The sequence below is a fragment of the Trichechus manatus genome, unplaced genomic scaffold (assembly GCF_000243295.1).
Source record: "Trichechus manatus latirostris isolate Lorelei unplaced genomic scaffold, TriManLat1.0 scaffold00062, whole genome shotgun sequence".
NCBI lineage: Eukaryota > Metazoa > Chordata > Mammalia > Sirenia > Trichechidae > Trichechus > Trichechus manatus.
Genome location: NW_004443998.1, coordinates 13,486,081 through 13,510,606, shown reverse-complemented (window position 1 = coordinate 13,510,606; position 24,526 = coordinate 13,486,081). Strand labels below are relative to the sequence as shown.

The window sequence follows — 24,526 nt, the reverse complement described above, 5'->3', positions numbered from 1 at the left end:
AAAGCAAGGCTCCTGAATGCACCTGATAATTAATAAATTACTTCCAAAACCTCTTTGATAAAAAGTATTCAAAGATTCAATCACAGGTCAAAAAATGAAACAGTATTTTACTATTAACCAGTATTATATTTATTTAATAACAATATGAAAGCATGAAAACACTCAAATTTCAGAAAACAGTCTCTGCTTATTTTTACATCAATCTGATCCATTCCACCCACTGAAATACCATTAAGAAATACTGGAATTATAATATGAAGTACAGTATAAAAATATATGCTACATGGTATTTTTTTTTTAAAGAAATAGAAAAATGTCACTGCAAAAGACATGTTAACACCACAAAAACTTTAAGCAGAAATTCAAAACGTTACATCTTGTGCTAAATATATATATTCTTAGTATTCTGCAGCAGGTCTTTGAATCTCCGGAATGCAGGTAAGTAAAAATGAAACGTTTATATAGCTAAAATTTTTGAATACTTATTGTCTTATTTTCTATATAAAATGTCATACATCATTACAGGAAACAATCTATGTGTCTGTTCAAGATTGCAACTGCATTTCCAAATATAAGGCAGAAGAATTACTATTTTAGAAAGCAACGGCTTTAAATTTTTTTTTAGTAGCATATAAAAATTAACATTACAAGAAACTTTTACCATGAAAGTTTGAATATAACTCAAAAATGAGGCATCTTTCTTTTACTTAAAAACGAATTGTGGGCTAAGGCCCCCATCTCAGAAAAACCACAGTACAGAATACTCAGGCTTTTTTTAATTTAATACCGAGCAGAAGAATGTATTTCTATTCCACGTATTGGCTGTGTTGAAAGAATACAGTCCATGTCCAGATAGGTAGCTAAAGTGCAATAAAGGTAAGTTACTTAGAATATATTCATTTATACACTATGCTTGTAGTTAATACAAACAAGTACAATTGATATGGTTATCTGTCACCGTATAGATCCTATATAATCTTTACTGATAAGCTGTGGATCACAGAGAAACAGCATGACTGCTCCATTTCATTTTGTTCTTGGGAAAGATACAGATTTATCTATCATGTAAACAAAAAGCAGTGAAGCAATATTAAGCCACGTGAGAATTTGTAGTTTTCACTTTTATAAAGTGCTACACAGGACGTCACATTAAAACATTTGAAAACAAAACTCCGACTCTTGCCCTTAGAACAGCACAGTAATTATCAAGGATCTTCTTGAAAAATACAAACGTATCTCCTTCTCTGTGTCACATCAAATGAGAGACAAAGAAGTCACAGGCAGTCTCAGAGAGCAGGCCAAACTTCTTAATTTATACTTAAGGCATCAGTGACCCAGAGAGGTTAAACGTATTAAATGCAAGCTTCTTGTAAGAGCCCTGAGGTCCCTAATTGCTCAGAGATTTTGTTTGACTACGGTCAGCTCTTCTCCTGATAGTCTGATCCTGTTATCATATATAAACAGCTCCTGATTGTCCTTGATAATGAATGAGGCAATAGGCATGGAACCTATACATCTTATGATAAAAAATAATACGTTTGATTTTGTAATAGAATCAAAGTTTATAAGCTTTGCAAAAGGAGGTTTTGATATACGAGTGCAAGTAAAATCGTCCTTGTACAACAAAAAGAATATTTCTGTCTTCCTTCCTTTTGTTTTTTAAAGACGAAGAGTATCATTGTCCTCATCTGGAATCAAGTCTGTCTTCAGTGACAGGCCATGCTGACAGACAGGAGAGGGTAGGAGAAGGCTGGAGATGGAAACCACATTCCTCTATTCCAACAAGAAGGCTCCCCAAAGCCAACTTTTTCACTACCTAGGAACGTAAGAGCTCTGGAACGCATTTTCCCTTATCTCATGTTTACAGTGTTTTCAAGCCTATTGTGTCTCTGTGTACTTGGTTAATGAGTTAGCGCTTTTTCAGGGTGAACTCCTGTCTACCAAGTAGACAGATCCTCAATTGAAACACACATTTATTTTGTGTTGTTGCACCCATACTCTCAGCCTACTTGTCAAAGCCAACATCCTATAAAAAAATCTGCAAAGCAGAGAAATATACTTGCAAATAACTTGAGGGTTGACTGTAAGTCCAATCCAGTTTTTAAAAATTTTTTAAATTAACCATTCATTGTTGATTTGCTGTGTCCCTCTGGCTTCCTGAATTTTGTTCTGGAGATCTTTCAAAATACATGAAGTCCTAGAATTGGAAAAAGAATGATGTATAGATATTGATCAATTATTAGGTGTCTATGCAGAACATTTCTGTTTGATTAACAGTTATATTTACACAGGAAAACAGGACTAGAACAAAATAATTTTTAAAAGAGTAATCAAATTTAAAGGATTACTCCCATTTTTTAAAAAATAAGAGGACAGTTTGATACTGTCCTGTTGTTATATAAACTAATATATATTACAAGGATATCTTTTAGTTATGTTTAAAGTAATTTATGTAATGTTTAAGCAGAAGTAGTTCATGTGTCAGCAATTTATAAAGCAGAAAAGTACTACAGGAATGAAAAGCGTTTTCAACATTAATATTATATAAGACAAAAGCTATACTCAGAATATTATCCTTTTAATATTGAGCAATCTCCCATTCAAGCTAAGAATAAATAAATCTAATAAAATCTTGACGAAGACAATCTAATATGAAGAGCAGCAATTGCAAACTTGGAACGGACAGTAGCCAAAAGCTTTCCATTTTAGGTATGAATTTACTAAATTTTCATTGTTAAAAGGAAGAAAAAACTTGAAACATGATGTTTTAAATTTATCAACTGCTATGTTTTAATTAGGTTATTAAGGTAAATATTATCAATTTTATTTAAATAATATTCTTACATATTTAAGAATATTAACCATAAGTGTGTCAGGAAAGGCCAATGGAATTCTAACAAATCCAAGGATGATACACCACCAAGGGGTACACTGATGGAAACCCATTAAGGAGGAGGGGAAGGAAACCAGCTTTGGAATTACTTTATTTCATTAAGAAATCACAGGATAGATATTTTTAAATAGTAAGAATGATAAATAGCATGGAACGATGACAGTTACCACCCATTAGATGCGTAACACGTTCCAAGCACTCTGCCGGCCCCTTTGCATATATGACAGCTAATATTCGTAACTCGGAAAAAGAAGTGTTTTAATCTCCATTTCACGGATGAGGAGACTGAGGCTTGCACATGAAGCACTTTGGAAAAGCCATGTAACTAGGAAGTGGCACAGCCAGGAGCTGTTGCACTTCCAAAGCTTATTCCCTTTCCGCTCCACCACACTGCTTCTCATCAGAAAGAATAATTCCTTCAGGGTAACTCAAAAGGGAAAAGCTTACAATGAGGAAGCAGGCTCCAAAGATCATGGCTTTCATCTTCACATCCAGGTCTAACGGGAAGTGAATGTCAAAGTGGTCGGCATCTGCCATGGCCGACAACAGACCATTCCACTTCCTAATAATATTACCGATGTTAAACACACCATCGAGGGACTGGATCTAGAAAGACAAGAATGGGACTTTATGATCATGGAAAGTTACTAAAATACATTTTACTCTTCTATTTAGAAGCCGTTTACACTGAAATAACATAAATAGGGTGCAGGAAAAGGGTACATAATTACATAATTTCAAATGAGGAACTTAGGCCAGAAAGAGTTAAGTGTCTTCCAACTGATTAATACCTGAGCTGGGGTGTATTTTGCAATTCTCAAGGCCAATGCTCTTTCTTCATCCTAAAATGAGTCATTCAGGAGGAAGTATGATTTGAATTGATTCTTAAATTCTATTTGATATAGCCAAGGGTTGGGACTGGGGACCACGAGAGAGTCTCTTCCATTCCAAAGAGCCACTATAGAAAAGAGGGGAGGCCTGGCACTGTCACTTCATAAATGCCGTATGATCACTCATATTTTCGGGGGCCAAATTCACCCTGTCTTCTTTAAGGTATCCCAGGACACCAAAGAGTTCAGCTTCTAAAACAGAGACCCTGACACTTGCCACAGTGCAAATACCCAAATGCTAATTCCCAATGTCACGTGGTGAGGGGAACAATCCTCTTCCTCTCCATGATTTGGCTTATCTATAATGTCTGTTTCTTTTCAATGGCCTTTTATGAAATAAGCAATGCCAAAGGAACCTGGGTGGCACAAGCAGTTGGTGAGACTGGCTGCTAACCTAAAGGCTGGTGGTTTGGACCCACCCAGGGGATCCATGGAAGAAAGGCCTGGCAAACTGCTTCCACAAAGATTATTGTCAAGAAAACCCTATGGAGCAGTTTTACTCTATACCACATTAGATCACCATAAATTGGAAGAGATTCGATGGCAATGGTTTTTTTTAATGATTTGATGAAATAAATTTAGAACTGAGAAAAGTTTATTGGATGTCTGTCATAGGAAATATCTGAATCAGCAATTTTAGTACATGATGAGCCTTAGTGGATTACAAGACATCCAGAAAGGAATCTTAAGTAGGTGCAGAAAATAGTTCTACATACATTCTTTGTCAGATTTGTAGAGTGATAAAAAGAACCACTTTGCAGCCACTGAGATAAAGAAAAAACAGAAGTGTTTTCTTTTCACTTTTTGAGAAAATACTATGATCTTTTATGAGTTTTATCCGTGTTATTAATGTTGTCCTATTTTTGAGGAAGTATAGAGACTTCTGTCCTACAACCAAGCAATCTGCATAAACTCATGAGCGCTCTATAGGTTCTGTGATCAAGTATGGAGCAGTTTGATAATTTAGTACCAATATTCCCAACCTTGAAATCTTTGGAAAAAATGATTAATTAAATGCAGCCAAATATAAACTAAAAGATAAGGTCCATTTACTCTCAGAAGGTTTAATGTGCTAAATGGTTTCTTATTCTGTTTTCTTCATCAAGCAATGAGATCATGATAAAGGAGCTCACATTTTGGGAGAAATCAAGCAATCCACTAACAATAATTTGAAAATCATTTGATGTCAACCGATTCTCTTTCCTCATTCTACTTTATCCATTCTATGAGTGATTTGGTAAATCACATTTCATTCACATGAAAAAAAATGATCTAAAATCAAATAATTCTGATGTCTACTAGTACATGTAAGAAAATACTAGATTAAGATTCCAAAAAACCAAATCCATTGCCATCGAGTCTAATTCAGTCTCACAATGACCCTATAGGGCAGAGCAGAACCGCCCCATAGGGTTTCCAAGGCAGGCTGTAAACCTTTTTGGAAGCAGACTGCTGCATCTTTCTCCTATGGTGTGGCTGGTGGGTTTGAACCTCCAACCTTTCGGTTAACAGCCAAGCGCTTAACCACTGTGCCACTGAAGCTCCAGATTAAGTTTAGGTTACCTCAAAAACAGAATCCGAACCACAGCCATAGGTTGAGCACGGCCCAAGCACTCTCATCACACTCTCTTTCTTCTCATTTTGGATGCTGTAAACGGCCCTGCACAGGTTCCAGTGCTCTGCAACATAGCCAATGGTTACGCCAGGAGGACACTGTACCTCCAGCTGCAAACAGCCAAGACAGAGGACAGGATGTTACATACATATATATAGTACATACACATGGATACACATACATACGTATACACATACATGCATACACACACAGCCTAGATGTATTCTTAAATCATGGTAGGACTAGGGAGATAATTGATGAGAGTCTTCCAGGGATCGCTCTCACTCCTCTATGACTTGCTGGGTGTGCAAAGCCCAGACCACTCTTTACCTGAGTTATTTCTCAGGGTTGTATTTGCAGAGAGCAGCCTTGAGGGATGAGGTCATGTCTCCCTTCAGGACAAAGCAGGACTGATTGATTACTGCTTGCTATAAAATGGCCAGTTCTCAAGCTTGGCGTTCCTAAGTTGCATAAATAGTAATCACCTGGACTCCTCCATCTTGCCCCTGCAGGACTTGGAGTTATGGGAACTGATACAAACACACTGATGCTCATACTGCTTGCTGTGCCATAATTACATCCTTTGTCTCTAATTTAGGAGTCTCCTGTCTTCTGACAGAATCCAGGAGTCAGTAACAAGCTAACTTAATAGCTTTTAAGTAGGGTGAAATCAAATCTCAGACCTGACAATTATAACAGAAAACAAAAGAGGAAAGAGGCATCCCGAAACTGTATATTGTGAAGTCAAAAGCGTGTGAGTACATAAAGCCATTTTAGGTTTACAAAATATTATCTACAACCCTCTTTCAGTTTAATTATCTTCACAATATTCCTTACTCGGCTACTAATCAAAAAGTCAGCAGTCTGAATCCACCAGCCGCTCCTTGGAAACCCGACGGGGCAGTTCTACTCTGTCCTATAGCGTCGCTATGAGTCGGAATCGACTCGACCGCAATGAGTAGCAGTATTAAGGTCTTACTATTTTATAATAACAAAAGGGTCATAAAGATTAAGTTATTTGGCACAAGTCCAATGCAAAGGTTCTGACTATTTCTACGGTGTCATATCCACTTTCCTAAGAATTTTGGGTCCCCTAGGTCATCATAAGGCAGGACCACTCAGCTTCACTGATTGTCAAATCAAGATACCATCGTTCACATATACATACACACATACATATAAATTTAATAGCTTCCTAGAACTAAGAGCTCATCTAAGTTGTAGAAAAATACTTGTTTCAAAGTTGAGATTATAATATACTACTCAGCCATAAAGAATGGATAAATTATTGATACAGGCAACACCTTAGATGAATCTCAATGTAATGAGTGAAAAAAGCCAATCCCAAAAGGTTAGATATTCTGTAATTCCATTTCTACAAAATTTTGAAATAACAAAATTATAGAAACTGAGTAAAGATTAGTGGTTGCCAGAAGTTAGAGATGAAGGTAGGGAGGAAGGTGGGTGTGGTTATAAAAAGGGATTTTTCTGGTGTGGAACTATTGTTTACTTGTATTGTGGTGGTGGATACAGGAACCTACACAGGTGATAAAAATGCCTAGAACCAAATATACATACTACACACACACACAAAAATAAGTACAAATTAAACTGAAGAATTCTGGGGAAAAAAATCTAGATAATGTGAGACAAAGGTTGATTCACTGATTACTGCGTGTAGGCACAGTTCTAAGCAGTTGACATTTATTTACCACTTAATCCTCAAAAACAATCCTATGAAATAGGTACAACCATCATCTCCATTTTACAGGTGAAGAAATCAAAAGTTTGTAAATAAACTAACATTTGATAAAGGATGGTACTTCATATGTCATTTGAATATTCCGGTAATCTTATGGAGCACTGTTCTGCCCATTTTATGAATAAGAACATGAGGCTCAAAGAGATTAATTGCTCAAATTTAAGTAGGTGGCATACCTGCAATTCAAACTCTGACTGGCTTCTCTACAACTTTTTTTTTCCCCTGTAAGCAACAACCTTCGTACAGTCATAACAGTAACCAAACTATCCAAACCAAACCAAACCCACTGCCGTCGAGTCAGCTCCACCTCATAGCAACTCCACACAGTTTCCAAGGCTTTAAATCTCTGTGGAACCAGGCTGCCACATCTTTCTCCTGTGGAGTCACTGGTGGTTTCCAACGGCAGACCTTTCACTTAGCAGTCGACTGCTTGAACCATTATGCCACAAGGGCTCCTTACTGTAACTATACCAAACTATAACTGAGCACATTTGCCTACCAGTTCCAACACTGACACCTTCCAAGTATGAGACACTCATGAGGCACTTAGTCTTTTCCAGCCTCCTTTTATCTGTGGAGGCGTAGTGGTTGAGAACTCGGCTGCTAACCAAAAGGTTGGCAGTCTGAATTCACCAGTCGCTCCTTGGAAGCCCCATGGGGCAGTCTACTCTGTCCTACATGGTCGCTATGAGTTGGAATCGATTCGAGGGCAACGGGCTTTTTTTTTTTTTTTTTTTCCTTTATCTGTAGAAAGGTCTGGGTTCTGATGAGTAGCATAAATGTTAAGTAAAGTCCCTTCCAATTCTAAGAACATACATTTACATTTGAGCCATGCTTTATCTCGAGATAAACAGATATATTTAGATGAATGTACAGGACGATTGTCGATATGCACAAATCTCTCATTCAGTACAGTTAACAGAATAGCGCTTCATTAACTAAACACCCTAATTTAAACTTGACCCACTGACCAGGACCTTCCTCCCACCACCTTCTTCCATCCTTACTGGCAAAGCCTGTGAAAATCCTCCCTTGTGTCATTCTGGAAGGACTACAACCATGCCCTGAAGAGTTGGATGGAAGACAGAATGGGTAAGACTCTGACCTCTTGCCTGGCTGAGGGACAACAGAAGCAACAGCAGGTGCACCTGAAGGGCCTCTGGATTGTCATAATTTCTCTGCCCATACAGTCAGTGACCCGGAGGACGAAGGGTCTCAGTGTCCGATAAGCATTCCTGGTGAAGTCTTCCATATCTTCATTTACAATGTAAACCATCTGGTCTGAGTTGTTTTTAACATCATATCTATTATTAGTTTCAAAGCCTGTTATCACTAAAAAATCAAACGAGAAAGCCCCCTCAAATTAGAAGCTGTTGAAATTGTCCTCAAGAAGTCTTTGTGTAGCATTTCTTTAAGGCTTAAAGCAAAATAGCATTTTAAAAATTTGTAGTGAAACGTATACAAGTGATTAGAACACAAAAATTATTCATAAGTCCTCTAAGTATTTAAAAGTAGTTTTGAAAATTTAAAACAGTTAAGAAGCTCAGTTTAAAATGCTGTTTAAAACTTTCCACATAAAAGATGGAAACTATTTTCTAGAGTAACTGAATTCATAAAACTTTAATTATAAGAATATTTGAATGAAATTATACACTGGACCATCAATTAACCAGCTCATGAAATATGCTAAGAGGACCAGGGTCACTAATAACTACAAACAGGAAAAGGAACCAAGAAAAGGCAAAAGGAAACCAACGTGGAGAGCTGGGGCAGTACAGGGCAGCACTCCTGTCCTAATGGACAGAGAACAGGCTTCATGTTTCCTGGGCTCACTTCTTCTAACTTCCAAAGAAAGGAAACTGGGCAGGAGCTGAATTCTCAATACTAGTTCCAGCTCTGCCACTGACTAGCTGACCAGGGTGCCCCTGCTAATAATTAGTGTCCCGGCTCCTTCATTTCCTCATCTATGAAAGGTGACTGTGGAGAGGCAGAGATGTGTAAAGAGCAGGGATGTTAACCAGACAATAAACAAGGTCCTTTTCATGTCTAAGAAATTATGATTCCACGATGTATAAACAGAGAAATGTATACAAAATAATCCCCTTTATTAACTTCTTGAAGACAATAGAGGATAGTATTTTCTCCTGAACCACTAGAAAATAATCAATATAAAAAAGATTTTGGATAATGCAAATTTCCACCTGTTTCCAATAATGCTGAAGACTACAAAAATCATACATACTTTCCAGAGGCTCAAAATGCTGGAGAACATGTATGTTGTCCAACTGTTGGGATAGAACAGGGTAATTAGGAGAGAGAAAAACAACAAAATTAAATCAAATTAATAGAAAAGAAATGGAAGAAACAGCTATTACAATAAATCCATTGATACTAAAGATAACTTTATGAAGTAGAATGGAATTAATTAAAAATATTTTATCAAGTGAAATTATCTGTCTGTAACTGATCAGACAGTGATTAACACAGCTGCCCAGCTAGGAAAAACACCTTCCTTCAGTTCCACTGTAAAGGACTCAGCCAGTTGCCTAATACATTAGAAAATTACCTACTTGCTACAGTAAAAACATCTAGAAAACGCTATGTTTATATAGATTCTCCCTAGCTGCCCCAACTCCCCAGTCTCTCTGACATCTCACCCATAGACTGGAGTTGTTTAGGATGGTTTTACACAGCCCAGCCAAAGAGAAGCCATTCTCTCAGTGGCTTAGGGAAAGCACATCAGCCAGGAGAGCCTCACACAGGAGGGGCCTATTTTATATTACTTCACAGATACCCCTGAAAGAGAGTAACACAGTGACTTCCATTCACTGGGTCTTCCCCGGGTGCACATTTAATAAGCGGGAGGTCCCAACAGAGCAGCAAGCATCTGAATGAGATTACGAGAAAGAAGAAGAAAAAATTCTGAGATGGGACACCATGATGAGGGAGGATGCAAATACCATTAGATAAACTTTAATCTTCATTTTATTTAGGAATCACTCCCAAGATGAACGGTTTGACTGGTTTTCCATTCTACTTGAGACTATTCTAGCAGAAGGGAAGAAGCCTCCTTGAGAACAGATTGATTATACTGTATGCAATTTAGATCACTCTTAATCCCTATACCCTGAACTCTGCCTGAAATGCCATATCACACTAAATATTTGTTGGATATAATGAATGAAAACACAGATGTCAAAGTGAGTGACATTGAAAGTGACTTAGCTGGACATGAAGGTTTTGTGGTGTGACTGATTATAGGAGGGGACAGAGAGAATACAATCCATGCTTAATTAAAAGACTTTTCTTGTATGACAACATAATCACATAAGAGGGTCTAATAAGCACATCTTATAAAACTTCAAAACTGGCCAATAAAATTGTTTACAGTCCCTTTGAAAACATTTCAGGATATTAAAATCTTGGTAAGAGCATCCACTGCTGAGTAAAATATCCTGAAGTAACGATGTCCTTATGTGGAAGAAGTTTGCCCAATTAGATGTTACAGCTACTCAGGAGCACATCCTTGAGGAGCTGGCGGATCACTAGCAAAGCAAAAACTCTAGTCAGATAATCATAATATGTTGGACTCTAAAGCATCCTGATAGTCCTGATAAGGATCCATGTAACCCATGCATGAGACGTCACTAAGACTAGGGCATATAAAGGAAATGACTATCTTCCACTCACACCCAAAAAGGCATTTAAACTAATAACATCCACCCATCCCTTGAGTGTGTCCTTATCTCATAAGACATAAACCTTATCTCATTAACAATTTTTATAAGAACCTAATAAGGCAGGCATTGGTAGTGCTATTTTATAGATGGTAAATTTGAAGCATTAAGAAGCTAAGAAAGTTATTCAACATTGTAGAGTTAGTAGAGCCAGAATTAAAACCAGGTTTATCTAGCTCTAAACCTGTGTTTTATTTGTTTCTTTTTATGTTTACTTTTTTAAAAATCTAAACATTCCTGAAAGGTAACCCATCAAATATATGAATTTAACCTGTCAGTAATAGAAGTTAAGCAACTATTTTTAAACATTTACTGTTAAATCTGTACGTTTTTAAAAGAGAGAAATGACTCCAGAATATCCTGGAATTTGAAGGGCAATTTCTGTACTTATGGTCAAGTGAAGTCCTTAGTTGGCACAAATGGTTTGTGCTTAACTATTAACGTAAAGGAGCCCTGATGGCACAGTGGTTAACAGTTTGGCTACTAACCAAAAGGTCAGCAGTTTGAATCTACCAGATGCTCCTTGGAAATCCTATGGGGTAGTTTTACTCTGTCCTATAGGGTCACGATGAGTCAGAATCAACTCGAGGGCAATGGGTACTAATATAAAGGTTGGCGGTTCAGACTCACCCAGCGGTGCCCTGGAAGAAAACCTGGTGATCTGCTTCTGTAAAGATTACAGCCAAGAAAACCCTATGGAGCAGTTCTGCTCTGCAACACATGGGGTTGCCATGAGTCGGAATCAACTCAACAGCAAGAGGTTTATCATCAAGTATTAAAAAAAAAGACTTTCTAAACTCAATGATAAACATTTTATAACATTCAGAAATAATGTAGGGTTTTGCTCCAGCACTTCATCTGAATAACAGTTTCCTTTTTTGTTGATATTTTGCGAAAACAACCTAATGAAATTTTTGGTTCATGTAAAATCGAAATTTTCCTGACCTAACCGAATGGATTTCTCAACACTGAACACTATACCTATGATTTTTCAATGAACAGGATTAACAAGGTCCCTATCGATACATGGAAGTGAAAAGAGAAATTTGTCAACTCTAAGAAATTGTTTAACAATGGGAATACTTGATTGACAAGGTGGAGAGACAAGTATTGAATTGGGAAGTCCTTGTTCTCAATACAGATATGGATAACGTATTTCAACACCCCCTTTCCAAGAAAGCAAAACAAAATACAGAAGTTTCTGAGGGGTTTCCAATACTAGCTTTATCATATTTCATTTAAATAACTGTCTTGAGTTTGACATGGGTGTTTAAACCACACCATTTGGTACAGCAACTCTACACAGCACTCCAGTGTTTGACCTAGGTGTCTTGGTGGCTCCAGAATATCTACTGTATTTTTACACAAATAATGTACACCTTCTATGTTTGTTTGCCAACCATGCCCTCCCTTATAATTTCATAAGCGTGCTATAATTTTTTTTACAGTAACATGTAAAAAATATTGGCATAGCTGCAATTATGAAAATACCTCACAGACAAGGATGCATTTGGCAAACAAACATAGATGGTGTGCCTTATTTGCATAAAATTACAGTATATAGAAGGGAGTTAAGGGTTTGTGGGAGGGGAGTTTCTGGGACTTAGCTTAAAGCAATATCCTCAGTAGGCCCCCTATTTTACTTACACTGTATGTTTTTGGGGGTGGTAGGAGTAACTGATGAAAATTATGGGTGATGAGGAAAAGCAATGGGCTAAGACACTCAAGATTCATCCACTGTCTAGTGTTCTGTTCCTTTTTTATGTTACTTTTCTTGATGTTAATTGTTTACTTCTATACAAATGATACTCCAAATAGTAGCAGAGTTTCTTTTATTCTTATTCCTACTTTTTTAAGTGTCATCAACAGGATGTCTACAATATCTTAAAACCCAACATAACATTCTTTATAAAAGCCATATTCTTCCCACTGAGAACATCCCGATACTCTCTGCTCCCCCTTCACACTGACACTACCATTCTAAATCTCATAAGCCAGACATGTCATCACTGACCCGTCTGCTTTAGCCACTCTATTCAGCCATTTGTCTTTTCCTGTTACATCCTCATGATCATACTTCATATGAAAGTAATGTGGATTTCTGCGGAGTACCTGAGCTAAATATTCCAGACCAGGTGGGCAGTCTGGCCTAGGAGTCGGCGCTGGCATCCATGTTATTGGGGCACACTGATTTGGCAAAGGATATTTTCCAGGCTGATACTGAATAGTCTGGATACCACCACTTGGCTGATACAGAGGGAAGGTGCTGGGCTGTTGTGGACTGTAGTATCCCATAGGCAAGCCTCCTTGACAGCCTGCTGATGGAAAGACAGCTGGTCTAGGGGGCCCTGTGTACAAAAACAAATGCGAGTATTATACACTATTAAGATTATAACATGGAACTTAACATGACTTTTTAAACAAAGATGATCTGGGTCACATGACATATTCTTAAAAATAACAAGAGGCTTCATTTTCAGAAGGCTACCACGTACTAAGGTAATTTACAGGTTTACTCATTTAATACTCTCCAACCTTATGGCATACTTATCCTCATTTCAGAGATGCAAAAGTAAGGTTTGAAACATTAACTAATTTGTCAACACCTCTGTGCCTTAGGTTGCTGTGGGATTAGAACAAGGCCTGGCACATAAATTTTTGTTATTATGTTTATTATTATTTTCTAAGGTCACAAAGATTGGTGGTGTTGTTAGCTGCCATCAAGTTGACTCTGACTCATGGTGACCTTATGTATAACAGAATGAAACACCATCCAGTCCCGAGCCATCCTCACGATCATTAGTATGTTCGAGCCCATGGAAGCCATTTAACTCCAAAGGGGCACTTTTAATGACTATGCTGTTTGCCTAAGATTCAGTCACATGTTTGTACCCTTATCATCTATTCCTAGACTGTTCACCATTCCAACATCTCTTAGATTCAACTTCTTAAACTTCTCTCTCCACCATGTCTCTACCCCCTACTCCACCTCCAACCAGGGATCTGATGAATTTTGACTCCATCATTACAAACCACAGGCTAGGGAAACAGATCTCCTTAGCAACACAGTATTTCGCAACATTTTATTAACAGCACTTTTAGTATCAAATTAGCATGCAACAACTAATATGTGACTTCAGGATTTTTTTTTTTAATCAAGGGTCTCTTAAGATGAACACTGATAACTGCATTTCACAATGATTTTTTTAAAATTCAAAGAATTGCCATCATGTAGATATGAGAAGACCTGTACTGCCAAGATGTACCTATAACTACCAGAACGTTTTTGAATAATTTTGATCTTTAATTTTTTTGTTTTGCATTCCAGGTTTTTAAAATTAATTAAATCATGCAAGTAGCTGGGCCAGGTCGGCTACAAAGAAGTACCTACTCCTAATGCTTTATAGCCTTAGCTGAAATCCTATCAATAGTAGGGCCACAAGCAGCCCACCAGGGCCTCTCTCTAAAGTGCCAGAAAGGTCAAACCCTGACAAAAGAATCCCCCTCTAATAGATTTTAACAATATCTTGTGGTAAGTCCGTGATTGAAAACAAAGTAAGTCAAAATATTTCATTTTAAGATTTCACTAAAGACCTATTTTAGTTAAAATTAAATAAACCAACTTTATGTTAACAGAGAATTCTAGCTGAGACTTGACCTGCAAAATCTGCTGAAATCTTGATGGCTAGCCATGAAGGAGTTTGCCTTTTTAAAAACAGAATTAGATTTTCTAGATTTCTAAGGGTGGATGTTTGGATTCATTTCTTAGTTTTAGAATAAAAATAGTGTGAGATGTGGTCCAAGTTCATTCCTTTTATGCGGGTATTCAGTTGTCCAAGCAGTATTTGCTGAAAAGACTATTCTGTCCCCCATTAAATTAATTACTTTGGCACCCTTGTTGAGAATCAATTGACCATAAATGTAAGGATTTTTTTTCTGGACTCTCAATTTTACTCCACTGATCTATGTCTATCCTGATGCCAACACTACACTTTCTTGATTACTGAAATTTTGTAGTAAGTTTTGAAATCAGGAATTGAGTCCTGGTTTGTCCAAATTTGTGCTTTTTCAATATTATTTCTGGGTCCCTTGCAATTCCATATGAATTTTAAGATCAGCTTTTCAATTTCTGCAAAAAACCCTGTTGAGATTTTGATAAAAATTGTATTATATCTGTAGACCAATCTGAAGACAGCCATATTAACAATATTTGAAGACTGACATGTTCCAATCTATGAACATGACGTCTTTCCATTTATTTCGGTCTTCATTAATTTCTTTTAAAAATGTTTCGTAGTTCTCAGTGTACAAGTCTTATACTTCTTTTATTAAATTTATCCCTATGTATTTTATAATTTTTGATGCCACTGTACATGGAATTATATTCTTCCTTTCATTTTCAGACTGTTCATTGCTAGTATATAGAAATGCGACTGATTTTTGTATACCGATCTTGTGTTATTAATGCCACATTGCTGAACTCGTTATTAGTCTGTGTGTGGGTGTCTGTGTATTCCTAATGATTTTTTATGTACAAGATCATGTTATCTGTAAACAGAAATAGTTTTGTTGCTTCCTTTCTAGTCTGGATGCCTTTTATTACTTTCTTGCCCACTGGTCCGGGTCAGAATTCCAGTATAATGTTGAGTAGAAGTGGGTGAGAGCAGACATCCTGTCTTGCTGCTACTCTTATGGGGAAAACATCCAGTCTTTCACCATTAAATATGATGTTAGCTATGGGGTTTTTTGTAGATACGTTTATCAGGTTGAGAAAATTCTCTTCTAATCCTACTTTGTTGAGAGTATTGTTTTTTAATCATAAAAGGGTGTTGGGTTTTGCCAAATGCTTTTTATACATCTATTGATGCAGATGATCACATAGAGTTTGTCCTATATTCTATTAACATAATATATACATAGATTTTGGAATGTTAAAGCAACCTTGCATTCCTGGGATAAAGCCTACTTGGTCATAGTTCATACTTCTTTTTATATGTTGCTGGATTTGGCTTGCTAGTATTTTGTTGAGGATTTTTGCTTTTGTGTTCATAAAGGCTATTGGTCTGTTGTTTTCTTGTGATGTTTTTGTCTGGTTTTGGTATTAGGGTCACAGGGATTGTTGTGGATTGAATTATGTCCCCCCAAAATATGTACTGAAAATCCTAACCTCTATGCCTGTGTTTATAATACCATTTGGGAATGGGCTGTCTTTGTTATGTTAATGAGGCAGAATAGTATAGGGTGTATCTTAAGTCAATCTCCTTTGAGATATAAAAAGAGATTAAACAAGCAAGCAGAGAGAGAGACGGGGTAAGATAGATGCCAAGACACAAGGAGATCTCCAAGGAACCAGGAAGCAGAAGCTAAAAGAGACAAGGACCTTCCTCCAGAGCTGACAGAGAAAGCCTTCCCCTAGAACCAGCACCCTGAATTCAGACTTCCAGCCTCCTAAACTTTGAGAAAATAAATTTCTTTGTTAAAGCCACCCATTTGTGGTATTTCCGTTACAGCAGCACTAGATAACTAAGACAGTGACCTCATAGAATAAGTTGGCAAGTGTTCACTCTTCCATTTTTTGGAAGAGTTTGTGAATAACTATTGGTAATTCTTCTTTAAACATTTGTCAGGCTAGTTGTTTTACAGCGTTGTTCAAGTCTTCTATTTCCTTGTTGTTCTTCTGTCTAGTTGTTCTACCCATTACAGAAAGTGGTTTCCAACTATTACTGTTAGATTGTCCATTTTTCCTTTCAATTCTGTCAGTTTTTTGCTTCACATATTTTAGGTGCAAATATGCATATAATTGTTACGGTCTTCTTGATGGATTGACCTTTTAATCACCAAAAATGTCCTTCTTTATCTCTAGTGACAACTGTTTCCTTACAATCCATTTTGTCTGATATTAGTGTAGCAGTTCATTGACTTACCAACAACTAAGTTGGAGAAATAAGCTTCTGATACAGTGTTTTACAAAACTGTATATCTATTTGATCAATTTAGTGATTCACGATTGCAATTTTTAAAAATAAAACAGGCTAGACTGGAGTAAAATAGCATAGAGAACATCAAACTGTATTGCCAGGATTGACTATTGTTTAGGGAAATTTTTGTTATACACACACGTACGCATATGTATGTATTGTTTACTGTGAGTCACAGCAGACAGTCATCGGGAAGTTTGGAAGCCTAGTGGTGATGAATGCACATGATGGATGTAACTAATGTCATGAACTGTGCACATAAAAAATGTTGAAATGGTAAAGGTTTTGTTATATATATATCTAAACTCGTTGCCGTCAAGTTGGTTCCAACTCATAGCGACCCTATAGGACAGACTAGAACTGCCTCATAGAGTTTCCAAGGAACGGCTGGTGGATTCAAAATGCCGATCTTCTGGTTAGCAACCAAGCTCTCAAGCTCTTAACCACTATGCCACCAGGGATTCATGTATATATACACACACACATACTCAGGAATATATATATATATATATATATATATACACATATATATATATGAAATGTAAAAATCACTGCTTTAAAGAACCTTTTATTTAACCAATGTAAAGTAAGCAATGATTCTGGATTAGAGATGATGGAATGTTATAAAATTGCTGTGCATAATCATATAAGAGTTTGTATTACCATGGCTGGAGCTGCCCTCTGCAGATTCTCTCCTTGAGAAAAAAAAAATCTTACCTATAGATTTCAACTGTACTTTCTTTCTGAAAATTATAGCTTGCTCTTGATGTATGTATGTGCATGAGTGTGTGTGCTTTCTTTTTATGAATGTTCAAAAATTATCAAGATATTGATCCAGATGATGGCTAGAAGGTATTGGAGGCCTTATTCATGTCCAGGTAAGAATGCTAAAGGGACAAGACTTGGATTGTAGAAATCCAGCTTGGGTTGTGATGTTGAAGATCCACAAATGGTGTTATACATCACTAAATAATCCAGGCTTAGGGACTGTGTGTCTGTAAGACTAGGGAGCATGTTCAATCCAACAGCAATGCCACACAGCTTTGTAGGGTATAGACTGAAAGCTCCTGAAAAGTGTGGGCACTCCCATTGGCAGTGTTCTTTGACGAGGCCCCTCCTGCAGAATGAAGACTTGAGAGAAGGGGTAAGGTGGAAACTATGTCTTCTCTCAGAGACCCCACCAATCCTGGACACCATGCAGATCTGGAATGAACACCTGTTAGGGGAATCTATGTTGACTATGCAAAAAAAAAAAAATCTAATACTTACTGAACTTTTATTATTATGTTCCGTGCACCGTTCTACCTGTTTAACAAGTAATAAATTCTGTGATCTTTACATGAACCCTGTGTGAAAGGTACTATTAATATTCTTAATTTACAGAGGAAGAAACTGAGGCACAGGTTGATTAAATAACTTGTTGATAGTCACTAGCTAGAGCGAGAATTAGACAGAGCCAGAATTAGAACTCAAGCATTCTGACTGCAGAGATGCCCTTAACTAAATTATGCTCACACTTCTCCCTAGATCAGAGGCTAGGAAGAGGAGCACCCAAAGGAGGTTCTATGGGGGATCTTGTGCCTGCAGAATGAAAGAGCAACTCTAGCTAGTAGGTACTTTTAGGTCTGTAAGTTCTGCACCCTCCATGGGACATCAGAGTACAGGACAAGCAGCACAGTTGGCAGAAATCTGACCTCAGGACAGTGGAGGTGACCACACAGGGGCAGAGCAGGCGTTTGGAGTTGGCTAATGCTAAGAAGGCTGGTCGCCACCAAACTGGACCTGAGGAACATGGGGGCACCCCCTGGAACTCTCGGAAGTGCTCAAGGATGAGAACTGGAGCAAAGATGGACTTTCCACAGATAAACTGGACCAAGGCTCAGAGTCCTGTGATTTGGGCACTAAAGGGATGAGTGGTCTCTGAAGTGGATGAAGTATGGACACTTCAGCTACTCATACAAATCCCCACTCAAGAAAATTATGAATTGTGAAACTAATTCTCCTAGTACTATCTGAAAACAAGGCCATGAGATAAATCAAACACGTTTCATCTAGGAATCCTTCCTCAAGCCCATTTCAGGGACCAGCTGCTGTGCTTGCTGCTAGGGACTGAAAAATGTACAGACACATACCTGTCCTCGGACAGCCATTTCTATGGGGGATACACAGGTTAATTTAAAAAAAAGAAGTGGTTACCATGAAGCAAATAACTGGTATAATCACAGGGAGACACATGGTGTGTTAAAGGATTAGAGAGGAGGGGCACCTAAACTAGGCACAGGAGGACAGTGAAACCTGTGAGAGCCGGAATGCGACGGGACTGCCATGTTTCTCCGGGTCTTGAAAGTTTTTCCGCCTTTGACAGGGTGCTGTCTTACCACTTTTTTATCGCTCATTTTAGTGGAAAATATTTGAGTTTTCCTTCTCTGACAGGTTCCCACCTTATACAGGTTGCGGCTTTCGCGGTGGTTAAGAGCTACGGCTGCTAAGCAAAAAGTCAGCAGGTGAAATCCACCAGCCACTCTTTGGAAACCCTATGGGGCGGTTCTACTCTGTCCTACAGGGTCGCTATGAGTTGGAATCGACTAAACAGCAATAGGTTTGGGTTTTTTTTTTTGGTTTTGAGCTTTGAAGTTGCCATTTAGGGTTATGATGGGCTCTGCAGGAAAACAAAACAAGTTTTAACTTTGTTTAACTATACTATCCCACACTTATTTTAATAAAGATCTCTATATGAAACACCATCCTACCAAATCCAGTGTGAGAAATATTGCCTTATGGGATTTGTGTTTTCTTGGTTATTTTGAATAATATCATCTTTTTTATTTTAAGAAATTATGACATTTTCTCTCTAAATACGCTACATATAACAAAGGTTTATCAAGATATTCTTTTAAACATATTTTGGGCAAAATTCTTTTCTGTTGGAACACATATTCAGTACTATTTAGAGAAATTAATTAAGGCCAAATATTTGAAGTATAGCCATTCCTCAACATGAATTACAGGGACTCATTTAGTGTCACTCACCCTGGTGGTGCAGTGGTTAAGAGCTTTGCTGCTAACCAAAAGGTCGGCAGTTCAAATCCACCAGCTGCCCCTTGGAAACTCTATGGGGCAGTTCTATTCTGTCCTATAGGGTCACTATGAATCAGAATCGACTCCATGGCAACGGTCTTGGTTTTTGGTATATCATATGTAAGTATCTAGCCAGCCACCAGGTGGCAATCTCAGTGAATTTTTGTTACAAAATTTCATAAATAAAAATTCGTTAGTTGTGAGCTAAGTCCTACACTATTTTTCACTTTATCTAGTTGGTTAATTTGAAGGATGTTTCTTACTCTTGTGCTAGTTTTTTTCACATAGGAATAAGTAAACATTTTTCCAGAGGAGCAGAACATAATTTTAACCAGTGTTTGCTCCTTAGAAATGGTGGAGTTTCTGTTCTTATCACAGTGGAATCCAGGTGCTTGAATATAGAGTCATTGGTGAATTTAAGGTAGATTATGTTCAAAGTTACTGAAGGAAAATATAGAGAAATGGTCATATACAGCTTGGTTATCATTTAGGTTTGACAAAACCTTGTTTTTGAGCTAGTAATGGGGGGTTACACGGGATCATATACACATAACCTGCACACACATGAGGGAAAAAAGAAAAGGAAGCACTGAGGGGCAGAGGTAACCTGAGCATCACGGATCACAAATCTAGGGCCCAAACTTTATCTCACCCATCATCCTGTGGGTACTGGGGTTGCTTTTACCCTTTTAGAGCCTAGCTCAGTGGTTTTCACCTTTAAACATACCTTTCAAGTATAATATTTAAAAAACTATCACTGCACGTTATCATCATTTCCTAAGTCATTAAAAATGTATTTGACAATGTTGAATTGGCAAACGCTGTGTTATATGTATTTTTACAACAATAAAAAAATGTATCTCAACAGAAGGCTGATTAAAACTATTTTCTTAGTCAAAAGTCAGTACACTTTTTACTTCACACACTGCCAAAACACTTTCTAAAAAGACTGTAGTAATTCCAATTCCCACTAGTGAACAAAAGAATCCATTTTCCTGAGTCCCTACCAGACTTATAAAAATATTTGAAAAATATTTGCCAGAACTACAAGCTCCTTTACTCAGCACCCAAGACCCTTCAGCTCCATTTCTCCACACGTCTCCTGCCATTGTCCCATACATGCCCCAGACCAGGCTTTTCATGACCTTATGATTTTGGGTATGTTGTTCTTTTTGCCAAGCACCGTCCTTTACCCCTTTTCTTTGATTGGGATACTCCACATCATGCCAGCAAAACCTGACTTCCTCAGTAAAGGCTTCCCTCAAATCTCTGGAAGGGTCTGAGCCTCTACATTTTGTTCAGATTTTCACAATAGTGAGTATGGAGAAAGCTTCATTATTTGCGCAACTTTCTTCTTCAGTAACTTGTAAATCCTTTGATGGAAGGAATCTATTCTAACTGACATCTAATAAATTATTGACACCCAGTAGGTGTTCAGTATTTACTGATTGAAATCACTCAACTGTTAATTCAAAAAGAAACCTTAACTATTAGTATGGTTTTGGGAGCAGGAGGAGATTCTGAATATTTAACCTACCTGGAACAAAATGGGAATTGTAGCCAGGAGGGGCATCAGGTCTTGGATCTTGTGACTTTATTTGCTTTTCCATTTCACTAGCTGGTTGTTCAGGAGCTGTGGGGACTACACCTTAGGAGGAGAGAGGGGACATGATTTACAAAGGGAAAATTAATAACCGAATATACTTCTTTATTGCTGGTATAAATCAATGAATGCAAATATGAAATAAACTAATTTATTTCTTATAAAAATATATACATTATGCATGACATATTAAGCATCGCCTATTTATGCATTTGGTGGACTTTTAGACTGAACATTCATAGACATCCTAAAGGACAGAGTAGAATTGCCCCATAGGGTTTCCAAGGCTGTAATCTTTATAGAAACAGTCTGTGACATCCTTCTCCTGTGGAATAGCTGGTGGATTCGAACTGCCAACCTTTTGGTTAGCAGCTGAGTGTTTTAACCACTGCGCCACCAGGACTCCTTAGACTGAACACAGATTAAAAAATAAAACTGAGAAACTATATTGTGCTTGTGATCAAAGTGAGCTGCCCTACTAGCGGTTCAGCTGGCTCTTCTCTGCATAAATAAATTTCTTCCGAGGTAGCAGAAAGTCTTTGTTCTATTATATAATATAGAGAACACAGGCAGCTATAGAGCACATCTGAATTTTCTCCCAAATTCTTTTCGGAAAGTGACTGTGTCTAAATAAATTCAAACTGTAACACCATAAATGCTTAACGGTTTAAAAAGCAATTAGACATGATTTAGTTGGTAATGCCAATGAATCATATTTTGCCTTATTCTTCCTACAAGCGACCTGGGTCACGTAATTACTGCAAAGGAGATGGTGAGGTCACTTTACATAATGTTACACCCAATCCTTTCGTTGATATTGGAGGAAATTCTCCCTGGACTCAGTATCACGAATAGTTCTTCATCGTCAAAAGAACAGGCTGACTTCTGTATCGTAGAAAACACAAGCTTCGTAACTGTGGATTTCTCTCCTTACACAAGTTGCTAGAAAATGCAGGGCCCACTCTCCAACCCTCCTCTATCAAGGCAGGCTGTCATGGCAGACTTTTTATTCTATATCTCTTCTGCCAGATTTACTTTCCTACCCTATTTTTCTTGTATCTAGTTTTTCCCACATACTTTAAATATCTTTCAGTACATATAAACCAAGGTAAATCCCTTTTAATCCACATAGTTAGACAAGAATGTTCACATGTATAAATAAATAGATGTACATTCCCCAAATGTTAAACAATAATAAAAACAACTTCAAAATAAATTCAATATGTTTATAAGGAAAGCAATCACACAATTCACATCTGTAAATGAAGCATATTTGAAATTTGTTCATAAAAGACTTACCTGACATTTTGAAGAATTATTCCTGTAAAACAAAACATTTTAATGTCTTAAAATACATTATATATATATTATTACTTAATAATATGTATAATAAGTTTTGTAATTATTTAGCATCAAGTTACCTTTCATTCATTCCTTCCTTAAGTCAATAAATACATACTGAGTGTCTATTATGTATCAGGCACTACTATTGTTGTTAAAATACAGTAGAAAATCAGACAGATAAAGTGTTCACCCTGCTGGGGATTATACTCTATGGGGCAAGATTAAAAAACATGCTAACAAATACTTAAGGTTAAATTTATACAGCACTAAACCCATTGTCATCAAGTTGACTCCAGCTCATAGTGACCCTATAGGACAGAGTAGAACTGCCCCATAGGGTTTCCAAGGAGCAGCTGGTGGATTTGAACTGCCGACCTTTTAGTTAGCAGCCGTAGCTCTTAACCACTGTGCCACCAGGGCTCCTTACATGGTAGAGTTATGTAGAAAACAAAACATAAAGTTTAAGAATAAATGACACATGGATGGGCAGTGCCAGAAGGGTCAGGGAAAGCCCTCTGAGGAGGTGACAATGGACCTATCTGAACTACAAAAGGAGGCATCACGCTAAAATTTAAGAAGACAGGAAAGTCAGTGCAAGGACCCCAAGATGGGAATGATCTTGAAATATTCAAGGAGAGAAAGAGGGTAGGTGTGACTGGGATAGAGTGAATGAAGAGAACAGAGGTAAGAGATGTAAACCGATGTGAGATCATATCTGAAGGCCATGGCAAGACGTTTGAGTATGTGGTAACTTGTATAGTTAGGAAGTCTTTTGAGGATTTTACTCAATGGAGTGACCATATCTGATTTATACTTTATCCTGCAGAGCTGGTGGCGGAAGCAAGAGTGGAAGCAGCAGCAATGAGGGTGCAGCTGCAGTAATCCAGGTGAGAGCTGATACTAGTTTAGCCTGGGGAAGTAACACTGGAGAGGGTTAGCACGGTCAGATGCATGGCATAGTTTGGAAGGAAGCTTCAGGAGTTGCTGATGGACTGAGGTAAAGACAGTAGTCAAGGATAGTTCTCTTTTTTTTTTTTGGCCAGAGTAACTAAGTTATTATGACATCATTAAATGAACTACGCCCAGAAGCCGTTCTGCAGGAGAAAAGACCTGGTGATGTGCTCTCGTAAAAATTTCAGCCTAGGACATCACCAAATTAATACCATTTACAACAGCCCCCAAGAAGATAAAATAATTAGGAATAAATCTAACCAGAGACGTAAAAGACCTATACAACGAAAACTACAAGACACTACTGCAAGAAACCAAAAGAGACCTGTGTAAATGGAAAAACATACCTTGCTCACGGATAGGAAAACTCAACATTCTGAAAATGTCAATTCTACCCAAAGCAATCTACAGATACAATGCAATCCCGATCCAAATTCCAATGACATTTTTTAATAAGATGGAGAAACAAATCACCAACTTCATATGGAATGGGAAGAGGCCCCAGATAAGTAAAGCATTACTCAAGAAGAACAACAAAGAGGGAGGCCTTGCACTACCTGATTTTAGAATCTATTATACTGCCACGGTAGTTAAAACAGCCCAGTACTGGTACAACAGATACACAGACCAATGGAACAGAATTGAGAATCCAGACATAAATTCATCCACCTATGA

The 24,526-nt window shown here is 37.6% G+C and overlaps 1 protein-coding gene across 6 annotated transcripts in view; it reads right to left on the bottom strand.

The window, feature by feature from the left end:
• Positions 1–211: 211 nt before the first annotated feature.
• The window catches only part of PLSCR4 (phospholipid scramblase 4), a 48,767-nt gene continuing 24,452 nt past the window's right edge, over positions 212–24,526 (bottom strand). For all 6 annotated transcript variants that reach the window (XM_023733923.1, XM_023733922.1, XM_023733926.1 and 3 more), the window contains 8 exons: positions 22,856–22,877; positions 21,491–21,601; positions 13,010–13,245; positions 9,403–9,445; positions 8,266–8,492; positions 5,347–5,508; positions 3,341–3,499; positions 212–2,197 (listed from right to left, as the gene is read on the bottom strand). In XM_023733923.1, coding sequence (XP_023589691.1) covers positions 2,126–2,197; positions 3,341–3,499; positions 5,347–5,508; positions 8,266–8,492; positions 9,403–9,445; positions 13,010–13,245; positions 21,491–21,601; positions 22,856–22,862 — 1,017 coding nt within the window. In that variant the 5' untranslated portion in view covers positions 22,863–22,877 and the 3' untranslated portion in view covers positions 212–2,125. The remainder of the gene's footprint in view (positions 2,198–3,340; positions 3,500–5,346; positions 5,509–8,265; positions 8,493–9,402; positions 9,446–13,009; positions 13,246–21,490; positions 21,602–22,855; positions 22,878–24,526) is intronic.